The sequence below is a fragment of the Xenopus laevis genome, chromosome 4L, assembly GCF_017654675.1.
Source record: "Xenopus laevis strain J_2021 chromosome 4L, Xenopus_laevis_v10.1, whole genome shotgun sequence".
Classification (NCBI taxonomy): domain Eukaryota; kingdom Metazoa; phylum Chordata; class Amphibia; order Anura; family Pipidae; genus Xenopus; species Xenopus laevis.
This window is the reverse complement of record NC_054377.1, coordinates 43,529,780-43,550,279: the sequence shown is the minus strand read 5'-3', so window position 1 is coordinate 43,550,279 and position 20,500 is coordinate 43,529,780. Positions and strand designations below refer to the sequence as shown.

General features: G+C 38.2%; 1 protein-coding gene across 1 annotated transcript in view; it reads left to right on the top strand.

The window, feature by feature from the left end:
- Positions 1–8,516, top strand: part of cyld.L (CYLD lysine 63 deubiquitinase L homeolog) — a 28,361-nt gene extending 19,845 nt beyond the window's left edge. Inside the window, exons 16-19 of the mRNA XM_018257842.2 lie at positions 969–1,077; positions 2,887–3,005; positions 4,849–5,065; positions 7,961–8,516. Of these exons, the coding sequence (XP_018113331.1) occupies positions 969–1,077; positions 2,887–3,005; positions 4,849–5,065; positions 7,961–8,145 (630 nt within the window). The 3' untranslated portion in view covers positions 8,146–8,516. The remainder of the gene's footprint in view (positions 1–968; positions 1,078–2,886; positions 3,006–4,848; positions 5,066–7,960) is intronic.
- Positions 8,517–20,500: the final 11,984 nt, after the last annotated feature.

Here is a 20,500-nt window from a genome sequence, read left to right as displayed (position 1 = left end):
TATTTTAATATCATTTGTTACAGAAGCGGTACACGTTGTTCATTTGTTTTAAAAATCCCCAATAAAAAAAAAATTTAAAAATAAAATGAATGGTTCATACGGCCTCCTATTCATATCTTACTATACCCACTCCTAGGTGCTGTTGTTGTGGGTTACTGTGGGGATCCTGTGGAATGAGCTCATTAAACGACTCTCTGGAATTCAACCAAATCTTCTAGGAGGGGGTATGGTGTCCTTTTTCACAGCAGCAATAATGATACCTCACAAGGCCAAAGATTAAACCCTTTTAACTCAAAATCAATATTTTTTTGGTGGTCTCCTAAATAAAATTTTGTTTAAAGGACGCCTGCCTTTGGCAATACTAGTTTGTTATTGTACCCTTTATAGGCAATTATTACAATGGTGTGGTGGTTTTCCTCTATTACTTTTAATTTGGACACACATTCCAATGCAAAAAAAAGTAGTGCATAGAAAGCATTAATTATTTATCATTCCGCACTGTCATGTTCAGTCAGTAAATCTGGTAAGATAGCATTTCTTCTGTGCTTCTATCATGTCTTCTCTTTGGTCTATCTTGTTCCTTGTCTTAATTTTCCTTCAACTTTTATAAGCATAAACATCTTTTCCAATCAAATAAGCTGCTCATATGTCTATAATAAGACAACTTTAATTGTGCTTCAAAGGGAAGGTCAGACTTGATTTGTGCAAATATTTGTTGTTTCTGTCCACTGCAGATCTGCAAAAGCACATTAATGTGTATATTGCACATATTATTAAAGTGCTCCCTTTTTTGTCATATTTTTAAGGCATTGTCTTGTCTTTTCAAATAATTGTGGTTTAAAATGTATATTGTTTGTTTATTCTGTTTTGTCTCTTCGTGGAATGTTTAATCCATAATTCTCCAATTTCAATGGGCACTAGGAGGTGTTGGGATATGATTCTCAGAAATCCATTCTTCTGTATTCTAGGCTCCCTCTTGTTTAATTGTCCAGATGCCACGGTTTGGCAAAGACTTCAAAATGTTCAACAAAATATTCCCTTCCTTGGATTTAAACATCACAGATTTACTGGAAGACAGTAAGTAATAATGAGCTATTTCATAGCCAAGTCTTGTTTTTTGCTGTTTTGACAGATCACATCAAAAGCAGAGTACCAAGCATAAAATGAGTTATTTTAAGATAAGCAATAATGGCACATTCCTTTAGTTTGTAGGATTTTGGTGAATATCATTAATAATGGAGGACTGAACTATACTTAAAACTTTGACTTCTATACTGATTACATCTTCAGCTTTTACTCATCAGTATCACAAGAAATCCAAGTAGTAGCACATGTACTTTGATCAATGTGATCGTCTCAGGTAAAACTGACATACAGAAACCAGAATCCATTACTTAACTTCACATTTACAAATTACTGTGGCAGGAACAATTGCGAAAAGCCATGAAAATGCCATGAAACCAACATGTAAATCACTGCAGGAAGCAAACTTGGTAATGCTCCGCTTTATACATGTTAGCTTACAATAGGTGTGCCACAGCTTTGAAGCTAAAACTGAACTGAAGAATAGTGTATCGGTTGTCAAGAATGTTTAGTACATAAAGTTGGTTCCAAATAAGGAAAGCACAGTAGATGGAGCTCCATCCTTTCTGTATTTGTGTATAATGCCTCCCTTGCAGAAGCTGTCTGATATTGATTAAAATATACTGTATACAGTTTATTTGAAACAGTATAATCTATTGTCGACTTCTGTCTAAATAACATGTGATATTTGCTTTTAATTGTTTAAGGTAGTGGCACAAGGGAAGTTTAGTCACCGACCATTTTTAAAAGTGAGTTTCTGCAAAAAGTCGATGGTCTTTTTGCAAGCGAAGATTTCAAGCAATTTCATCTTTCAAGCGATTTACATCTCATAGTGCAACATGTTGATTTCTCTACCCACATGGGAAAAGGAAATGATGTTCACAAGGGATATTCCTCCCTTGTGTACCGAAAACACATTTTTGCTATCGTCACCACATGTTTTCTTCACGCAGTTATTGCAAACAACAGTGATCTGACTGTTTTATTTGTCCTTATATATACCTCTATCAATATTTGTTACAGAAAGAAAGACAAGAAAGAGCTGCTGCTAAAAAATACTGGGTACATCCCATCACAAATCAGCAGCTAAGGAACAGACAGTTTCATGTATTATACTGTGAACTACAGTGTCAGACTGGCCCACCGGGATACCAGGAAAACTCCCAGTGGGCCCAAGTGTCAGTGGGCCCTCCTGCTTATAACCATTGGCTTGTTTCATTGTCAATACCTACTTCTATATGGTAAAAGAGAGGCTAAATAGATAGAATAATAAATAATACAATAGAAAGAAAAGAGACTTGGAAAGATAGAGGTTGAGTGAGGTGAGGAAGAGGAGAAATAGTTTGGAGAATGGGCCCCTGGACTGACACTGGTGAACTATGCAGCTGTCTGGAAAAATTCCAAAGGTTTTTCAGAATATCTACGCCGAGCTTGACGTACAGACTTTCTTACGTGCTTATGACATGCTGTACTACGTCATAGTAAAATGTAGATACTATCGTGGCTACTAATCTCCCTGTGTGTTTTGCTATTGTGGATTTCAATACATCTGAATGGGCTTGCTATTTCTAATTGCTCAAAAAAAGGTCTCTGTGTGTTTTGGGACGACAGGAGATTTCAAGTAGCATAGTGTGTAAAGTAGCTGCCGATATACATTTTCAATGAGAAGACAAAACGATCGACTTGTCGCAGAAACTCACTTTTAAAAATCACTGGCGACTAATGCTACCATGTGCCACAACCCTTACTGTGGTTGTAGGTTTGTCATAGACTAATACGTGTTTGTTTTTAATGTTCTTCCAGCACCCCGTCAGTGCCGCATCTGTGGAGGCCTTGCTATGTATGAGTGCAGAGAGTGCTACGATGACCCAGAAATTACTGCAGGGAAAATCAAGCAGTTCTGCAAGATATGCAACACCCAGGTATATATCCTGCAGTAATGAAACAAGTTGCTTCATGGCATTACGACTTATGATACTTGACCTTGACATATTACTTAGCAGATATACTAATTTATTTGAGTCCATTCTATGTTTTAGTATTGCAATAGTTATGTTTATCATGCAATCTTGTAGAAAATTAATGTGATCATACAACATACAAACATTTCTTGGGTGGAAATGTGATTAACCTTTCTGGTGCTTCGGTGCAAACATATCATTCATATGACACTTTGCTTAAAGGAGAAGGAAAGCTACGGAAGCATTTTATTGCCAATAGATTAGCTGCAATAGTGCAAGCTAGAATGCTATATTTATTCTGTAGAATGTTTTACCATACCTGAGTAAAAAGCTCTAGAACTTCTCTGTTTGTTTAGGATAGCAGCTGCAGTATTAGCTTGGTGTGACATCACTTCCTACCCGAGTCTCTCCTTGCTCACTTATAGCTCTGGGCTCAGATTACAGTAGAGAAGGGGGAGGGGAAGAGGAGCAAACTGAGCATGCTCATGCCCAGGGCAAGGAGGTTTAAGCTGAAGGCGGGAAGTCTGATACAGAAGCCCATGTGTACACAATAGAAGGAAAGAAATGTAGTGTTTTTTTTTGACAGAGGACTCAGAGCAGCACTACTTTGAGGATTTACTGGTATATTAAGGTAGACCTTTCTGATAAAGTTTACTTAGTTTTAACCTTTCCTTCTCCTTTAAAAGTCTTAAAGTCCTTTTCAAATTAAACATGAAATCCAAATTCTTTTTTTATTTAAGCATTTATAGTTGTAAACTCATTTAAAAATCTCAATCAAATATTGCCTGCCCCTGATATGTATATATAGAAAGGGGGCTGGCAATTACTTTCACTTTCCATTCAGCACTTACTAGATGTCACTGCACTCCCCACATTCCGCCCTCTCTATTCACCATTAAATTGTGTAACCAGTGCATGGGGATGGACAACATTCTGGTGCACAAACAAGATTTTGAGATGATGCATGGCTTGCCTTAATAACAGTGTCGACAAAATGGCTCCTGCCTCCTTGCTGTAACCCAGACGGAAGGAAACAAGATTCAAATAATTTATATAGTGTAATCAAAGTTAATTTTGCTTGACTAATGTGATAAAATAGGATTTGGAATATTTTTTTCAGATGACAGGTCCCCTTTAATAAAGGCAAGCTAAGTAGCATATTGATGAAGGGATCAAAAGACCGTTCTCACCCAAAAAAAGACATACCAATCAATTTGGTGTATTTGTAAAGAGAATTGTGTGTAGCGTTTTCACCAGCATATTACATTTTTTTGTTTGTTTTTGTAGCCCTCTGTCTACATGACCAGCAGCTCTATACAAGGGTTTTAATACATTGGCAAAAATATTGTGGAAACCCTCTAATTCCTTTGATTTTAGTTGTTCTCCTTTATAGTGCAGCACATCCACCAGGCCAGTGACTTCCAGCTATGGCCTAATGGCAGATCTTCGTGCAGATTATGCTGGGGAGGCAAGTGGAGGCTTTATGCTGGTGGATATTTATGTGCCTGTTTAGCTGTTATTGGTAAGGGAATCCTAGAGCCACATTTTCAGCATGAATCTATGGAGTCTGCTACTGATTTTTTACATGTTAAAATAGATACATTACTTGAGGACTGAAGGCTGAGGGTTAAAATGACCTTAAAGGGGGACAGGCTTATTAAGAATAGATACCTATCACTGATGTTTGACCACCCAAATTCCAATATAAGCACATCTCTGTACACAGAGTTAGCAAGGCCAATTTAATATAAAATAAATGTATTCCATGAATACTTCAGTTGTATTTGATTCTTCATATACTTAGGTTCATCTCCATCCTAAAAGACAGCATCATAAATTCAACCCGGTATCCCTTCCTAAAGAACTTCCAGATTGGGACTGGAGACATGGCTGTATACCATACCAGAAGATGGACTTGTTTGCTGTATTATGCATAGAGACTAGTCACTATGTGGCATTTGTTAAGTACGGCAGGGACGATTCTTCTTGGGTTTTCTTTGACAGCATGGCTGATCGGGATGGTACGTATGCTGTTACTTCTAATGATTTGCTGCCACTTTTGTGTTTGGGACCTAAATATATTGAGCTAAACTTTACTGCTACAACAAAACACACACGTATGTTGACTGAGGTATATGGCTTAAAGGGGAAGTAAAGTCTAAAATAGAATAAGGTTCAAAATGCTGTGTTTTGTACACTAAACATAAACGTGAACTTACTGCACCACAAGCCTAATCAAACAAATAATTTATGCTTTCAAAGTTGGCTAATGGGGGTCACGATCTTGTAACTTTGTTAAGCATCTTTGCAAGAACAAGATTGTGCACATGCTCAGTGTGGTCTAGGCTGGTTTGGAATCATCATAAATTATCAAAACAGCACAAGTCAAATAATATCTGACAGAAGCCAATACAGCAAGACTGATTAAAAATCAGAATAGGCAGACTGCACTGGGTCCTGTGTTGTCATGTCATCTAATGTGGATTTTATAGTTTTTTGTATTGTTTGATTCAAACTTTCTCAGAAAATTAATCCTCCAAATAGAATCCCAGTTTATCTGTTTAAATCTGGCTCCATGATCTTTGTCCCTGCAGCTGGAGTTGGAAACAGTAAAGGGGATGTAAAGGCAAAAATAAAATCCAATACAAATCTTTACACAGTGGCCGACTGCTCTACAGGGAAACAAACAATGCTGTTTGAGTTCTGCATGGCTGGGAAGTAAGGCGGGGTCTCCCCCCTGCTGTTCATAAGTATGATTGCCCTGCCCTGCAGTTAGGGATCGTCTGACAATTCCTATCCACAGCAGTAAATGAGAAAGAATTTCACTGCATACAGTCAGGTTTCTTATAAAAATGGTACACATTAATTAAAGTATATTGGAGATAGGTTTCTTTTTCATTAAAGAAAGTAAAAATGGGATTTTATTTTTTTGCCTTTACATGCCCTTTAAACGCATGAATGCAGACTTTGTCAAGGAACTAATATGAACACTCAGACATACCTATCTAAGTCTTCACCTACTAAGTTTTACATAAAATTATGCTTGCTTTTTAGGGGTCTAATAGTACATATGCAGTATGTCAAAATGGGTTTCCAATACATCACTAATTATAGAGATTACTGAGTGATACATCACTAATAGAGATAGGCTATAATGTATGATAGCATTGATACTTTTTGTGTAAAATGAAGGAGCTGCAGATACATAAATAACAGAAAATAAACTTGCACATGCAAGCAAAACAATCCTTAGAAGTGGGACCATTATCTGCATTATTTCAACAACATAACTGAGATAAAAGCAAAATATTAGGATAAAGAAGTGTTTCGAGTTGGTGGGCATCTTAAAAGACAGAAATTATTTGAAGGTCCACGTGTGCGAGAAAGCCTCTAGACAGACTTATTGCGTTTAACCAATAATATTTTAATATTAATCTTCACTTTTACTTTACTATATTTTACTGTTATTTACTTGATGCTTGCAAATAAACTGTATGCTGTAGACAGAGAATACAGTATAATGCAGATTTCCAGCCTTCTCTAACCTAACCATAACTGTTTATAGCAGTGCTGTCAAACAGGCGGCAGGCCCGGATTTGTGGAGAGGCCTCCAAGGCCCGGGCCTAGGGCGGCAGGATTTTGGGGCGGCAAATGGCAGTGGGCCTGGGGGTGCTTGCTATGTAAGTCTGGCCCTGACTGTCGATCTGCAGGCCACATCCAGCCCACAACCCCTCCTTGTGTGCACCCCACATTAAAGTCTGCCTGCTGTGACTGCTTACTTGTGTAAGATTTAAAAGGTATCAGTACCGACATTATCTGGTCCCTGCATTGTTTACACCACAAATTCAGACTGTAATCCCCTGTATTCTTCACACATGTAATCCCCCCTCTGCATTGTTCACACCTGTAACACCTCTATTGTTCACACCCCTAAAGCCCTGTACTGTTCACACCTGAGACGCAGAGTGTGTCTTATTCTGTCTGTCCTGTGCTCCTTATGTGTGTCAAACTCTGCCATCAGGCTTTTTTTTGGCCAAGCCACAAAGGTGTTGAATGTTGTGCTGGGGGTGCTGTGTTATTCCCCAGGGGAGGAGGAGGCATATGGATTTAAGGGTATCTTAAATTTTTCACATATGAGTGATGATCCCTGCAGTGAGCACCAACCATTTGTCTTTTTGGTGTGCTACCACCATTAAAGGGGTGTTCACTTTGAAGTTAACTTTTAGTATGTTCTAGAATGGCCAATTCCAAGCAATTGGCTTTCATTTTTTCCTTTTTTATAGTTTTTGAATGTCATTGCCTCCTTCTTCTTCTGACACTTCCCGGCTTTCAAATGGGGGTCACTGACCCCATCTAAAAACAATTGCTCTGTAAGACTACACATTTATTGTTATTGCTACTTTTTATTACTCATCTTTCTATTCAGGCCCTGTCCTATTTATATGCCAGTCTCTAATTCACATCAATGCATGGTTGCTAAGGTCATTTAGGCCCTAGCAACTAGACTGTTGAAACTACAAACTGGACAGCTGCTGAATAAAAAGCTAAATATCAAAAACCACAAATAATAAAAAATTGAAAACCATTTGCAAATTGTCTCAGAATATCATTCTACGTCATACTAAAAGTTATTTTAAAGGTGAACAACCCCTTTAATGTGGACATGGTCTTAAAAGTTATTGTGGTAACATGAGTGTGGTTTAAAGTGGGTGTGTTTTAAAAACAGGGAGTGGTCAACACAGGCTTCCATTGTCGGCCTTCCACCACATAGGCCAGAAAAATTCCGTCCCACTGTACCACAGAAGTTGGACAGTACTGGTCTATAGCATGGATATTTGAGCCACTTAGGCCATACAATATATTGTATTTATTAGAGAGTAATTAAGGACTAACTACGGTTTTTTTCTTGTCTGTAGGTGGCCAGAATGGGTTTAACATCCCACAAGTCACTCCATGTCCAGAGGTTGGAGAATACCTGAAAATGTCCCTTGAAGAACTCCATGCCTTAGATTCTCGAAACATACAGGGCTGTGCAAGGCGGCTCCTGTGCGATGCATATATGTGCATGTACCAGAGCCCCACTATGAGTTTATACAAGTAAACTGACTTTTGCTTAACACACACTGAAATGGTTGTTTGTACTGTAAACTCCTTTTTCTGTCGGCGTAACCTGCCAGGGCAAGCTATTTAAACAAACAAGGGGCAGATTTATCAAGGGTCGAATTTCGAGGCTTCCAAATTCGAATAAAAAATCAAACTTTTTAACTCTGGGTGAATAGGCTGCATTCCATCATTCGATCTAAGTATTTTCCAAAAAAAACCACTAAAATTACCTCGAAATTCGAATTTAAAAATTCAAATTTTCTCATTTGACCGTTGATAAATCTGCCCCTAAATGTGTTCCTGTATACTGGTTAGCAACTTGCTTTTAGGCTGGTTTTCATATATTAATAAAACTTTTTTTGCACTTCAGAGAGGGTTTTTTTTGTTTAACTCTGCAGAATGTATCAGACAGGGAAATGAATGAGGACTAAAGCTTTAAGTTATATGACTTAAATGATGGAAAAAAAAAGTATTAAACAGCACAAATTGAAAGCACTGTTTTACTGTTTACAGCATTTATTTGCAAAAGTTATGCAGGCTGTTTCCTGTTCCAAAGTAGTATTATCTTGGATCCCGTGGCTTGTTGCATGTTGGCCTCATGGCTGAGGAATAAAGCACAATGAATTTGCAGCTATGTCAACAAGCTTATGACTAAGGGGCAGTTTTAGCAAAGGTCGAAGTGAATTCGAGGGAAAGAAATTCGAAGTAATTTTTTGGATACTTCGACCATCGATTAGGATACTACGACTTCGAATTTACTTCGACTTGAAGTAAAAATCGTTCGAATATTCGATAATCAAAGTACTGTCTCTTTAAAAAATACTTCAATACTTCGCCAAGTTAAACCTGCCGAAGTGCTATGTTAGCCTATGGGGACCTTCTAGACCAGGGGTCAGCAACCTTTACTATCAAAAGAGCCATTTTGCCCCTCTCCCACTAAAGAAAAATAGTCTGGAGCCGCAAAACATAACACAGCTGTATGTGCCAGGTGCCGTAAATACGACCTGACAGGCAAAACCGCAAGACTGAGCCGCAGCAAGCAGGATGAAGAGCCGCATGAGGCTCTAGAGCCGCAGGTTCCCTACCCCTGTTCTAGACCATTTTTCTAAGTCTTCACAGCGATTTAATCATTAGATTGAACGATTTTACTTCGATAGTTCGATTACCAAATTCGGTGAAAAATACTTTGACTTTGATATTCGAAGTTGAAGAATTTTAATTCGAGGGTCGAATTTCGAAGTATTTATCACTTCGAAATTTGACCCTTGATAAATCTGCCCCTAAATGTTTTAAAAGCATATTTAGAGCTTTTTTTTGTGTGTGTGTTCTAAGACATGAAACATATAACCCAGGTTATCCTTATAAAGATATGTAGACACTGATTAAAAGGCCAGCACTTTATTAAAGTAACATTAAAGAGTAAAGATTATTTTATTTACAGTACTTTATTTTTAATCTGATTATCCAGCACCTGCAAATAACCTATTTCTAGGCAACGATTTTCAGTTTAAAGTCCCATTGAGAGCCATGAATATAATTTGGCTCCTGTCTACTTTCCTGTGTAAGAGCAAACCTCATTGTATTTTATAGAGCTTATCTGTTTTCTGCTGTGTAAACAAGTGCCTTTTTTATTCGACTTGATTGACTTTCTTTATGGCTACACAGCAACTAATTTATAAATACTAGAGTTTCTGAAGCAAATACATATTTTTCACCAGTGCAGGAAAATGGCACATTATGTTAAAATGCACATTAAATCCTTTGATTTTTTTTCGGCTTTACTCTCCTTATATGGTAAAATGTTGGTTTTCTTGCCCTAAATAAAAATATGTAAAATATGCATATGTTTTTTAGGGATCACTTAAAGAGCAGTAGTAATATATGGCTGTAATTTAAAGTTTACTTCACTGTAGACTAAGAAGTTGTTCATAAGACAATATATAACTTCGTAACAGGTATTAAAACAAAACCAATTAAGAATATACAAGTTTTTGTGGGGCTGGAAGAAATCTCTAAATCGAGGGACCCCCTGCTTAGAATTTCTTTTCTTCTTTTTACCTTGTGCTACTTAAGAAGGTTTTCAACTGATGTGTGATTTGTTAATTTGGGTTGAGATAATTAATTTGAATTCCTTGTTATTGCAACAGAGTTAATTAGGCATTTACATATATAGTGAAGTGTTGTGGATCTTCATGCTTTCTTCAGAGAAAGTGATTCAGCCTAATTATTTCAATTTCTTGCTGTATAAATAATAATAATACACACACACACTCTCTCTCTCTCTCTCTCTCTCTCTCTCTCTCTCTCTCTTTCTCTCTCTCTCTCTCTCTCTCTCTCTCTCTCTCCACAGAAAACCTTATGTACATATTAAATGAATTGAGATATGTATAGGAAAAGGGTCTCTCTGTTCAAATTACTTATTTATATTTGTACTCCTTAAAATGACATGCTGTGTTGTTGTGTAGGCCTTTAATATGGGTTTTCTTATACATGAGAGTAATAGACAGACATGCTGTGTGTATGTATGTATGTATGTATATATATATATATATATATATATATGTGAGATTTGTGAAATAATAAATAATTACTTTTTTTTTGCAAGACCCTGTTGTGCAACAGCTTTCATTCTACTTTTATACATATATTGTGTTAGCACCAGGGCAACAACCCAAATATAAATATATATATATATATATATATATATATATTCAGGAGTTACTCTGGGGTACTTCTGTCTGAAGGATTTTAGGTGAGTGGACTGGGGGGCACATAAATATTGGTCATTAGTGCTGATTGGTTTACACATTACATTGTAAAAGCACCGCTGGTGTTTAAACTAACATAGAACTATAACTAACTGCACCCGAAAAAGTAGCTTTTAGGCACTTTTATGAAGTGCACTTTAATCGTAATAGTAATAGTCTATTTTTCCACAATAAGTATTAAAATTACAGTATATAGTGTTAACTTTTTTGTCCTATCTGTACTTGATCATTGGTAGTGCAGTACCTATTCCCCACCTAAGCACCATTCTCCTTCACCCCCCCCCCCTTAAAATGACATGTGGAAAGGCAGCATTGTCTGTAGAGAAGTGGTGGCAAAGCATACCTTCCAACTGTACCGTTTTGAGCGGGACAGTCCTGCTTTTGACAGCTCTACCCGCAGTCCTGCATTTTTCTCTGCACCGAACAGCCAGAAAAAGATACAACGTTTCAAACTTAATTGCCTTGTTGCAGAAAGCCCAGAACAGCCACCAGATAAACAAATAAACAAGAGATAAACAAATAAGTAATTGTATCAATTAAGATAAACAGGTCTCTTGGGAGAATTTAGACTCACAGCTTAAAGGGCAATTCACCTTCAATTGCAAAACTAATAACTGAAAAAAACCCTCCCAGAAATGTGTTCAAACTTTTATAAACTTCCAAATTTGGTAAAATGAACATGGTAATTAGGGAGTGTGGCCACAAAAATGGGCGTGGTCAAACCATTTCGTCATGGCAGCTCTTTTTGTCCCTCTTTTTATATCCAAAATGTTGGGGGTATGGGCAAAGACTTCCTCCTCCCTTCCTCACACACTACTCTCACTGTTTCCTGCAATCGTTAGCTAGTCAGTGACCTTCTTCCTTGTTCCATGCTTTACTTTTAAATTTTAATTATGATTTAGGACTCAAATTAAAAGCACAAGTTTTGAATGTGCAGTGAGGGTTTAAGAAGTAGTGAGTCAGAGTTATGTGGGGCTGTCAAGGAACAGACTACTGATCCTGCTTTTTAACGTCTTTCTGGGGGATGAAGAAGAAGGCAGGATATATGTGTGTTTAGTTTGGGGAACGGAGAAAGAAGCCTTTCGAACCACTGTAGTACCAATGCTGACTTTGAAGAATTTGTAACTGGAAAATTGCTGGAGGTTCAGTTAAACACTCATGATTGACAGCACAACAGCCAATGAAAGTAAAGGCAGACTTGTTATGCAAATGAGTCCTACCCTGACCTCAGAGCTGTGCTGAGGCCAGTTAGGAGAGAAGCTTCCAGAGGGATCGCTATAATAACTGGAATATTTTAAAAGCCGTATAAAAATGTTAATACGTTATATTTAAAAAATGGAATCATTTTATGTGATCGTTCATTTCAAGAATTATCAATTTTATGATCGTTCCCCTTTAACTCCCTTTTGATTACCTTGACACTGAAGTAATTTGAGCAATAATGACCCACAGCACCCTTATACCACCTTGTACAGTTAAATTAAAAAAAACTGTGTTAAGTGGCAGGGGTGGACCTTTATTGCTGCCTTATTTCTCCTTACAATAGTTAAAATAAATGCTGACCAAACAGAGGCTCTCCTGCACACAATTTATGGCCTTTTCATTAAAGTTATTTAATATTGCCGTAACCATTTATAATTATGGTCCCCATGATTCTAGAAATCTGGGATTTCAGGGTGTTGTGGGTACTGACTTTGTTGATTTTTTTCAGGGTGCAGTGTTTTCGGATATGGTTTGTAGAGCAAAAATTGTTACTGACATTTTATGAGGTTTTTATATCAATATTTGTGAGCGCATTCAAAGTTTAAAATAAATTATGTGGTATATCCTCTGACAAGCCAGCATTTGATAGCGGCTCAGTATTTGCACTTTACATAAAATATTAATTATTCACATCAATCTGTGCCTGTGGAGCTTACTATCTTCGGCCACCTCAACACTGGCAAAAAAAATTCTCATTAATGGCTACTCAAATCATTTCCCATGCAAGAATTACAGAACAAATTGGGATCAGAGGGCTCTGCTCACAAGAGCTTAATTTAAAATCACTTAACCACTGCATGATCACTAGAGCACTGTATCTCCACTGCACAATTAATGAAGTACTCCACTAGTGTTGCACCATTATCATGCCATTTTTTTTAGATGACTTTGTGTCACTTCCAACACTTGGGGGGTATATTTAGCTAATCGAGGTGCAAATTTTGGTGCTGTAGCAACTACTCTTTCATAATCTTAAATCTACATGCACATTTATTCTGCTATAGGCTGTCCCATTCACCTTTCAATCCTTAGTTTCCATAAGACAACCTGTGTATCCAGTGTGAAACTGAGATATGTCCACCATCACCACCATAGTGATATACAGTATGGCACAATTTCCTTTCACTGTACTATAGGTAGTGATTTTTAGGAATATACATTAAAACAACAATCAAACAACACCAATGAATAACGTTTCTATAAAGAACTACTGCAGCGCAGGATAATCTGAGAATGTTATACTTTGGTGCCACCTACTGATAATGATTCAGGATTACAGGCTGCTTCTTTTAGTGGAATTTCAATGAAAATAATGTTTGTTATTGCCCATGCATAATACCTATTAAAACACAATAGGAATGTTCATAGCGTGACAAATAAGATTTGTGGTAACCCAGTATATTTGGGGTGAAAAACAACAGTGAAACCTTAATATATTTATATATAAATATTTACAAACAGTATTAATATATTAATAACAGTTTAAAGAGGTAGTTCACCGTAACATCAACTCTTCGTATAATATAGGCAGTGATAGTCTGAGACAATTTGCATTTTGTCTGTATAACTGTTCAAAAATGAAGACCAATTGAAAATTTTCTAAGACTACTATAACATATTAAAAGTTAACATAAAAGTGAACTACCCCTTTATTATAGCCCAGCCCTCTCCTGCCAGAAGTGGCAGAGCTTACCAATCTCCCCTGTGGGGTGCCAGATCACATTTCCCACTTTTTTGTTTTTGCACTTCTAGCAACCAGGGCTATTTATGGTGTAAGTAGGCCCTGTGTAAAGATCTCACTGATGGGCCACCCACAAAAATTTGTGCCAGTGCTACCGTCAAGCAGGTGAAATTTTATAATAAGGCAGGCAATAGGGATATGCAACATATTTGTCTGTGTTTTGTCGAGAAAACATGCCCATAGACTCTAATGGATGGTAAGAGAAAAAAATGTTGCACGGTTTGAAAAATCGTCTCACGAAAAAATGCCCGTTGCAAATTTGTTTCCATTTTACAAAGTTGGTGAGGTTCATCACGAGCAGGCAATAATGAAATGGTTGGTGCTTACAATGCAGAAGTGAGTTCCAGGAGCACCACCTGGACTAACCGCCATGAGAGCAGACAAACCAGAACGAAAAAATGTAAAAATGAAAAAAAAATGTAAAAATAACTTTAATATAGTGGATTAAAAGGCAGACTCAGCCACTAGTGGAAGATGCTTAAGTCAAGAATATTATTAAATGAAATGTGTCATGGTGACCCTGGGCAAATGTCTCTTGTGCTCATTTATTAAAACAACCCAGCTAGCAACATCTGTTCCTGACTGTAGAGATGCCTTCCTAAGTGGCTTTAGGTTTTGGAAGTTTGTGAACAAATGTCTTTCTTAGGCGTCCATGTTTTTTCTCCCTAGCACTTACAGAAAGCAATGAATAAAGTGTATTTGCCTGTTTTCAGATGACACTGCTGTGTGCAGAGTGGTCCCCTCAAAGAGCTCCTCAAGGTAATAAATCAATCTGGGGTCTTTTCAGGACTAAGGGTAGACTGACATACGTCCTTTATCATGCCCATAGGTAGACAGCCCTCCCCCTCAAGAAGTGAGCTGTACAGACCTGAAGTGAGTAGAACCGTTCAAATCATTTGGATCCATAGGGTTATTGCAATCGGAAATCAGTCTACTCACTGGTGCAAAAGCTTTTGGGAACTGGTTATGTCTCCCAATCAATCTGATAGAGTGGATCAATAAAACTGATAGTTTCCCCCAAGCTATTTTAACCTTTGCATACCTATCAAAACACCCTGCCATCTAGGCCATGGGTGCAGGCGAAGTGCAAAAAGGAGAGAAGGCATAGCCTACACCGCAGATAATAGGTGAGCTCTGTAGTATACAATGGGATCCTTAAAATAGCTTATCTGTTATCTTCTGTGTATCCTGCCCCCATGGCTACACAGCAGCTTGTTTATATAAATGACAACTGTGTTTCTAAAGCAAACACACCAGTTTTACCAGTGCAAGGCAACAGTGCATTATATTGTGATTTCTTAAAAACACTTTAATTTTTTGGCGTTACTGTCCCTTTAAGTATGTTATAAAATGGCAACTTTTATGTTTCTTTTTATTTTATTTTTTATAGTTTTTGAATGATTTCCCTTCTTCTTGTGACTCTTTCCAGCTTTCAAATGGTCACCGATGCCGGTCACTTTCGCTCTGTGAGGCTACTGTTTTATTGCTACTTGTTATTACATCTCTTTCTATTCAGATAACATAGTAAATTAGGTTGAAAAAAGACACACGTCTATCAAGTTTAACCACATATGTCTATATTTAACCTGCTTAACTACTAGTTGATCCAGAGGAAGGCAAAAAAAAAACCCATTTGAAGCCTCTCCAATTGGCCACAGAGGGGGAAAAATTCCTTCCTGACTCCATAATGGCAATCGCACCAGTCCCTGGATCACCTTGTACTACGAGCTATCTTCCATAACCCTGTATGGACACTTGCTAAAAAGCTATCCAACCCCTTCTTAAAGCTATCTAATGTATCAGCCTGTACAACTGATTCAGGGAGAGACTTCCACAACTTCACAGCTCTCACTGTAAAAATCCCTTTCCAAATATTTTGATGAAACCTCATTTCTTCTAATCGGAATGTATTACCTCTTGTCCCTCTTGTTATTCTGGTAAATAAAGCAGTAAAGAGCTTATTATATGATCCCTATGTGTAAATTTTGTTGCTTTAGCCACTACTCTTTCATAATCTTAAATCTGCATGCACATTATTCTGCTACAGGCTGCCCCATTCCCATTCTATTGCAAATTTTCTTCAAATTGTCTTGGGAATTTTTTTTAAAAAAAACCCTTGTTCCGGTGGGAAATTCTGTTGGTAACCCTGCACACATCATCACTCTTAGGTTGCACCCACTTATGTACAATCAATGATCAATGGATTGGTCCAATTCTCCTCTCGAAGTCAGAAAGAAAGTTTTCCCATCTCTGAGGCAAATTGTAGAGGCTTCAGATGGAGTTTCTCGCCTGCCTTGGGATCAGCTAGCAGTCAGGCAGGTTTAGACATAAAAGGTTGGACTCAATGGACGTGTTTTTTTTTAACCTCATCTACTATATTACTATGCTATGTTAGTATAAAAGCTGCACAAAACAATCAATGGAGTAAATTCTTTTTGCATATAGGTAAAAATGTTGTCCAAGAAATCTTAAATGTTTAGGGCTCATTTAAAAGTGGTTGATGCAAAAAATAGTGCAGAATTGCTCCTGCTGAAACACCACACACAACTGAGATTGCTTGTGCCCATCTATACTAGTGTCATGCAACAATAACCAAGTTGTGCTCACTTTGGTGCACGAGGTACAAAGGAGCCCTAAACCTGACCAAGTGGTAAGTAGATAGCTTCCTTTGTGTGTATATCTATAGGTACTAGCTAGATTTCACTATATGGCTTAAAGTATGTGGGCACTTGCCTCTCTTATATCTCTTTACCAAAGCAAGGGCAGTATGAACTTTTGTTGCTGGTATAACAGACTTTACTCTTTCTGGATAGACTTTCTATGAGATTTTGGAGCATTGTTGGTGGGATTTTCTTCCATTCAGCCATAAGTGAATTAGTGAAACTGGGCAATGATGTTTGGGAACAACAACAAAACATTTGCTCCTTCTTTAATTTTATCAATGCCTTTTATATATTTATTAAAGGCTAAAACAATAAATGAAGCCTTTAAAGGAAAATAAAAGCATGATGGGAGAAGAGGATAAACACAGGCCAGACTCTTATATTGGAAGGGAATTTGTTTCTGTTATATATCATGCCTTTGAAAGTAGTAACAAAAGACTGATAAAAGCACATGGGGGGGAACATTGGAGTTAGAACTAAGAATAGGCACGTGGTTTGGATTTGTTATTGTTTGTGAGTGTAGAGTTGTAGTGTTGTTTGACAGCACAGAAAATTTGCCTTTGTGAAAGACCTCCTCCTCAATCACTTTGCACAGCAGAGGGCTGAATGAAAGTTTCAGAATCTGCAAAGGGGCAAACAAGTCAATTATATTGGTTAATAAAGAGTTAAAGTAGTTGACAAGTTTGTCAGGGCTAAGGTCAAAACAAGGCTGGGTGGAACAGTGACTCTTGTCTCTGATACAATGCACTATGACAAAGCAACTGGAATGCTATCAATGACATTATATTGGTAATTCCCATGGACAAACAAGGGGATGGTGACATTACATACAAACTCATTTTTATTTTTTACAGTATTGTAGATGGGCTGTGGCTTTTTTAATGCATATTAACTTCTAAAGCATTAACATGTATAATTAAGAAAATATAGCCATTGGGTTACTACATCATGCAGGTACATCTCAAAGACATTAAAATGGTTAAAAATGTTAAATTGGAATTCCATAAAAGTTTTCTCTAGGTGTTGTGCAAGTTCACTCATACATTTGTTAGAGAAAAGGCAAGGAGATTTTTTTGTACAAGTTAACAAAAGGTAAAGGGTAAAGGTGCTGCTCTGCACCAGACCCTGGCATGTCTTAAAGCATTCTCTAAGTTTAGAAAGACAAGACAGATTTAGCATGATGTTTTAGTTGTCCTTTATAGGTTGTGCAGTCGTGGTGCTTTAACATTACTGAACTTATCATCAGATCTTCTGTAACTTTAATGCTTACAAGTCTTCAGTGAAGTTCCAAAAGCTTTTCTGCCCCTAGAAAGTTTAGTTGCCATTGTAGAGCATAGATGCACCTTGGGTTTGACACCCGCAACTGCACATCATGTTTTTTTCCTGTTGCTTGGCACAAAGCATATTCCTTTTATTGTTGGCAATTAGTGAAGGGCAAATGTTGTGCCTACACTACACTACAGGTACAAGGTGCAAGTCCCAACTTCACACCACTGCTCCTAAACTGAAAAATGTATTCCCTGCAACATTTGTGACATGGCACAGTGCTTGGTAAGAATTGCCACATTAGTGAAGCCCTCAGTAAATCATCTACCACTCTCTGATTGAGTTGTGTGGTGAAGCATGCAGAACCATGAGAAGAGCTCAGCCTACCAGCTACAGTATATAATATAATACAGCAGTTGGAAGAAGGACTGTTTTAAAGCAGAGACCTACGATTCACTGTCATTTGTTGTGTGTTTGTGTTTTATAGTCGGGTCAGTTTCAGGGTAGGATAAGTAGGGCTTATCTTTCTCTATCCGCCCCCAAATCCTTTTCCCCCTGCACATAAGGTAGTCATTTGTCTTGCGTTAGGAGTGTGGCAGCCCCTTGTACCTGCATTCAAGCTTTGCCCATCACCAGGACCGCCATCAGAAATCGCAGGGCCCCATACGACAAAATTTCCTGGGCCCCCTGGGCTGCACCCACCGCAAGCCCCACCACACAGTAAAAAAACAAAAAAAATATTGGTGGCTAGGGCCCCCCATAAAAAAGGGCCCACATGTTAATAAAAAATAAAAAGATATTGGTGGTCAGGGCCCCCCATAAAAAAACATTTGTAGCCAGGCCCCCCCCATTAAAAAACATTTGTGGCCAGGGCCCCCCCATTAAAAAATATTGGTGGCTAGGACCCCACATGAGAAAAAAAATTGGTGGCCAGGGCCCCCCCACATTATGAGAAAATTGGTGGCCAGGGCCCCTTAAACGTCCATGCCTTCCCAAAGTCAGCAGCTTTTAGAAAGACGGGGGGCCCGGCTAATCAAGTTAGGCCAGGCCCCCCTTACCCTCGGGGCCCCCTACAACTCTCCCCCCTGTCCCCCCCGATGGCTGCCCTGCCCATCACCTTAGTGACATGTTGCTTTCTGAGCCTCCTGCAAACTCTTCCAGCTGATGTTGCCCAGCGTCACTTCAGAGGGCTGTCCCTTTTTTTAACATTACTGTCACAAAAACAGGTGGCAACAGTTGAAAGGCCCATTTCCAGGCTACAGAGAGGCTGTCTCCCATAGATTCCATTTTATCCAAATAATCTGAATTTTTAAAAATGATTTCCTTTTTCTCTGTAATAAGTAAACAGTATCTTGTACTTGATTCAAACTATGATATAATTAATAATTATTGGAAGCAAAATCAGCCTATTTGGTTTATTTAATGTTTACATAAAACTAAAAAATGTTATAAAATTTTTTTTTCTTTTATAAATATTACTCTACATTAAAAGTTACATATAAGTCACATTGATAGTTTTTTTGCTACGAAACGCATGCGACGAGTCGGATGTTCTGAAGATAATAGGAAGTGAAGAAGAAATCCTTACCCCCGCGCGCTGTGTTTCCATCCAATAGTTGGTTAAATGTAGTTCTTACCTGTGATTTCTCCATCACTTCCTGTTACCTTCAGAACATCCGACATGTCGCATGCGTTTCGTCGCATGGCGACATGGCTCCAGCCGCATCGTGGAGTTCCTCCCTTAGAGTTTCTAATGCTAGCCGACTACTGCTGCACAAATATGGCAGCCCCCTCATAGAGGAACATGGGGGAAAGAAAGGTAAGGTAAAAGCATCAGGCAAATACTTTTATGGCAAAATTATAAATAGCATTCAAAGATAATGTTATGATGGATAAAAAAAGGATTATTTTCTGGCTTCAGTATCTCTTTAACGGATGAAAGATCCCTTATCTGGAAACCACTAGATCCCAAGCATTCTGCATAACAGGTCCCATACCAGTATATAGGGCAAATTCACTAAGCGCCGAAGCGCCTAACGCTGGCGTCAATTGGCTAGCGTTGGTCATTTTCGTTACTTCGCAAATTCCCTAACGAACGCTGGCTTACATTCGCTAGTGTTATTTCGCACCCTTACGCCTGGCGAATTTGCGCAACGGACGTAACTACGCTAATTCACTAATGCGCGCATTGTACTGAACGCTACCTTTTACGCTAGATTTCCTTCGCCACCTCAGACCAGGCGAAGAGCAATAGAGTAGATAGGGATTGCTTCAAAAAAAGTTCAAATTTTTTCTAAGTCCCAAAAAACGCTGGCGTTTTTTCTATATTATGGGTAATAGACTGAAAAAGATCGAAAAAATTTTTGGGGCTCCCCTCCTTCCCCCCTACATTTCCTAACTCATGGCAACTTAACTATACAGTGGGCACATGTGTAGGGCAAAAATTTTATGTGATGTTTTGAAGGTTTCCCAGGCATTTGTAGTGCTGCTACATATTCCTCCATTGAAATAGATGGAGCCGGCGCCGTATGCAAATTAACCATCGCTAGCGTAACTTCGCTTCACTTAGCGAATCAACGCTAGCACAACTTCGCAACCTTACGCTACCCCTGAGTCGCAACTTCGGATTTTAGTGAATTTGCGGAGTGCTAG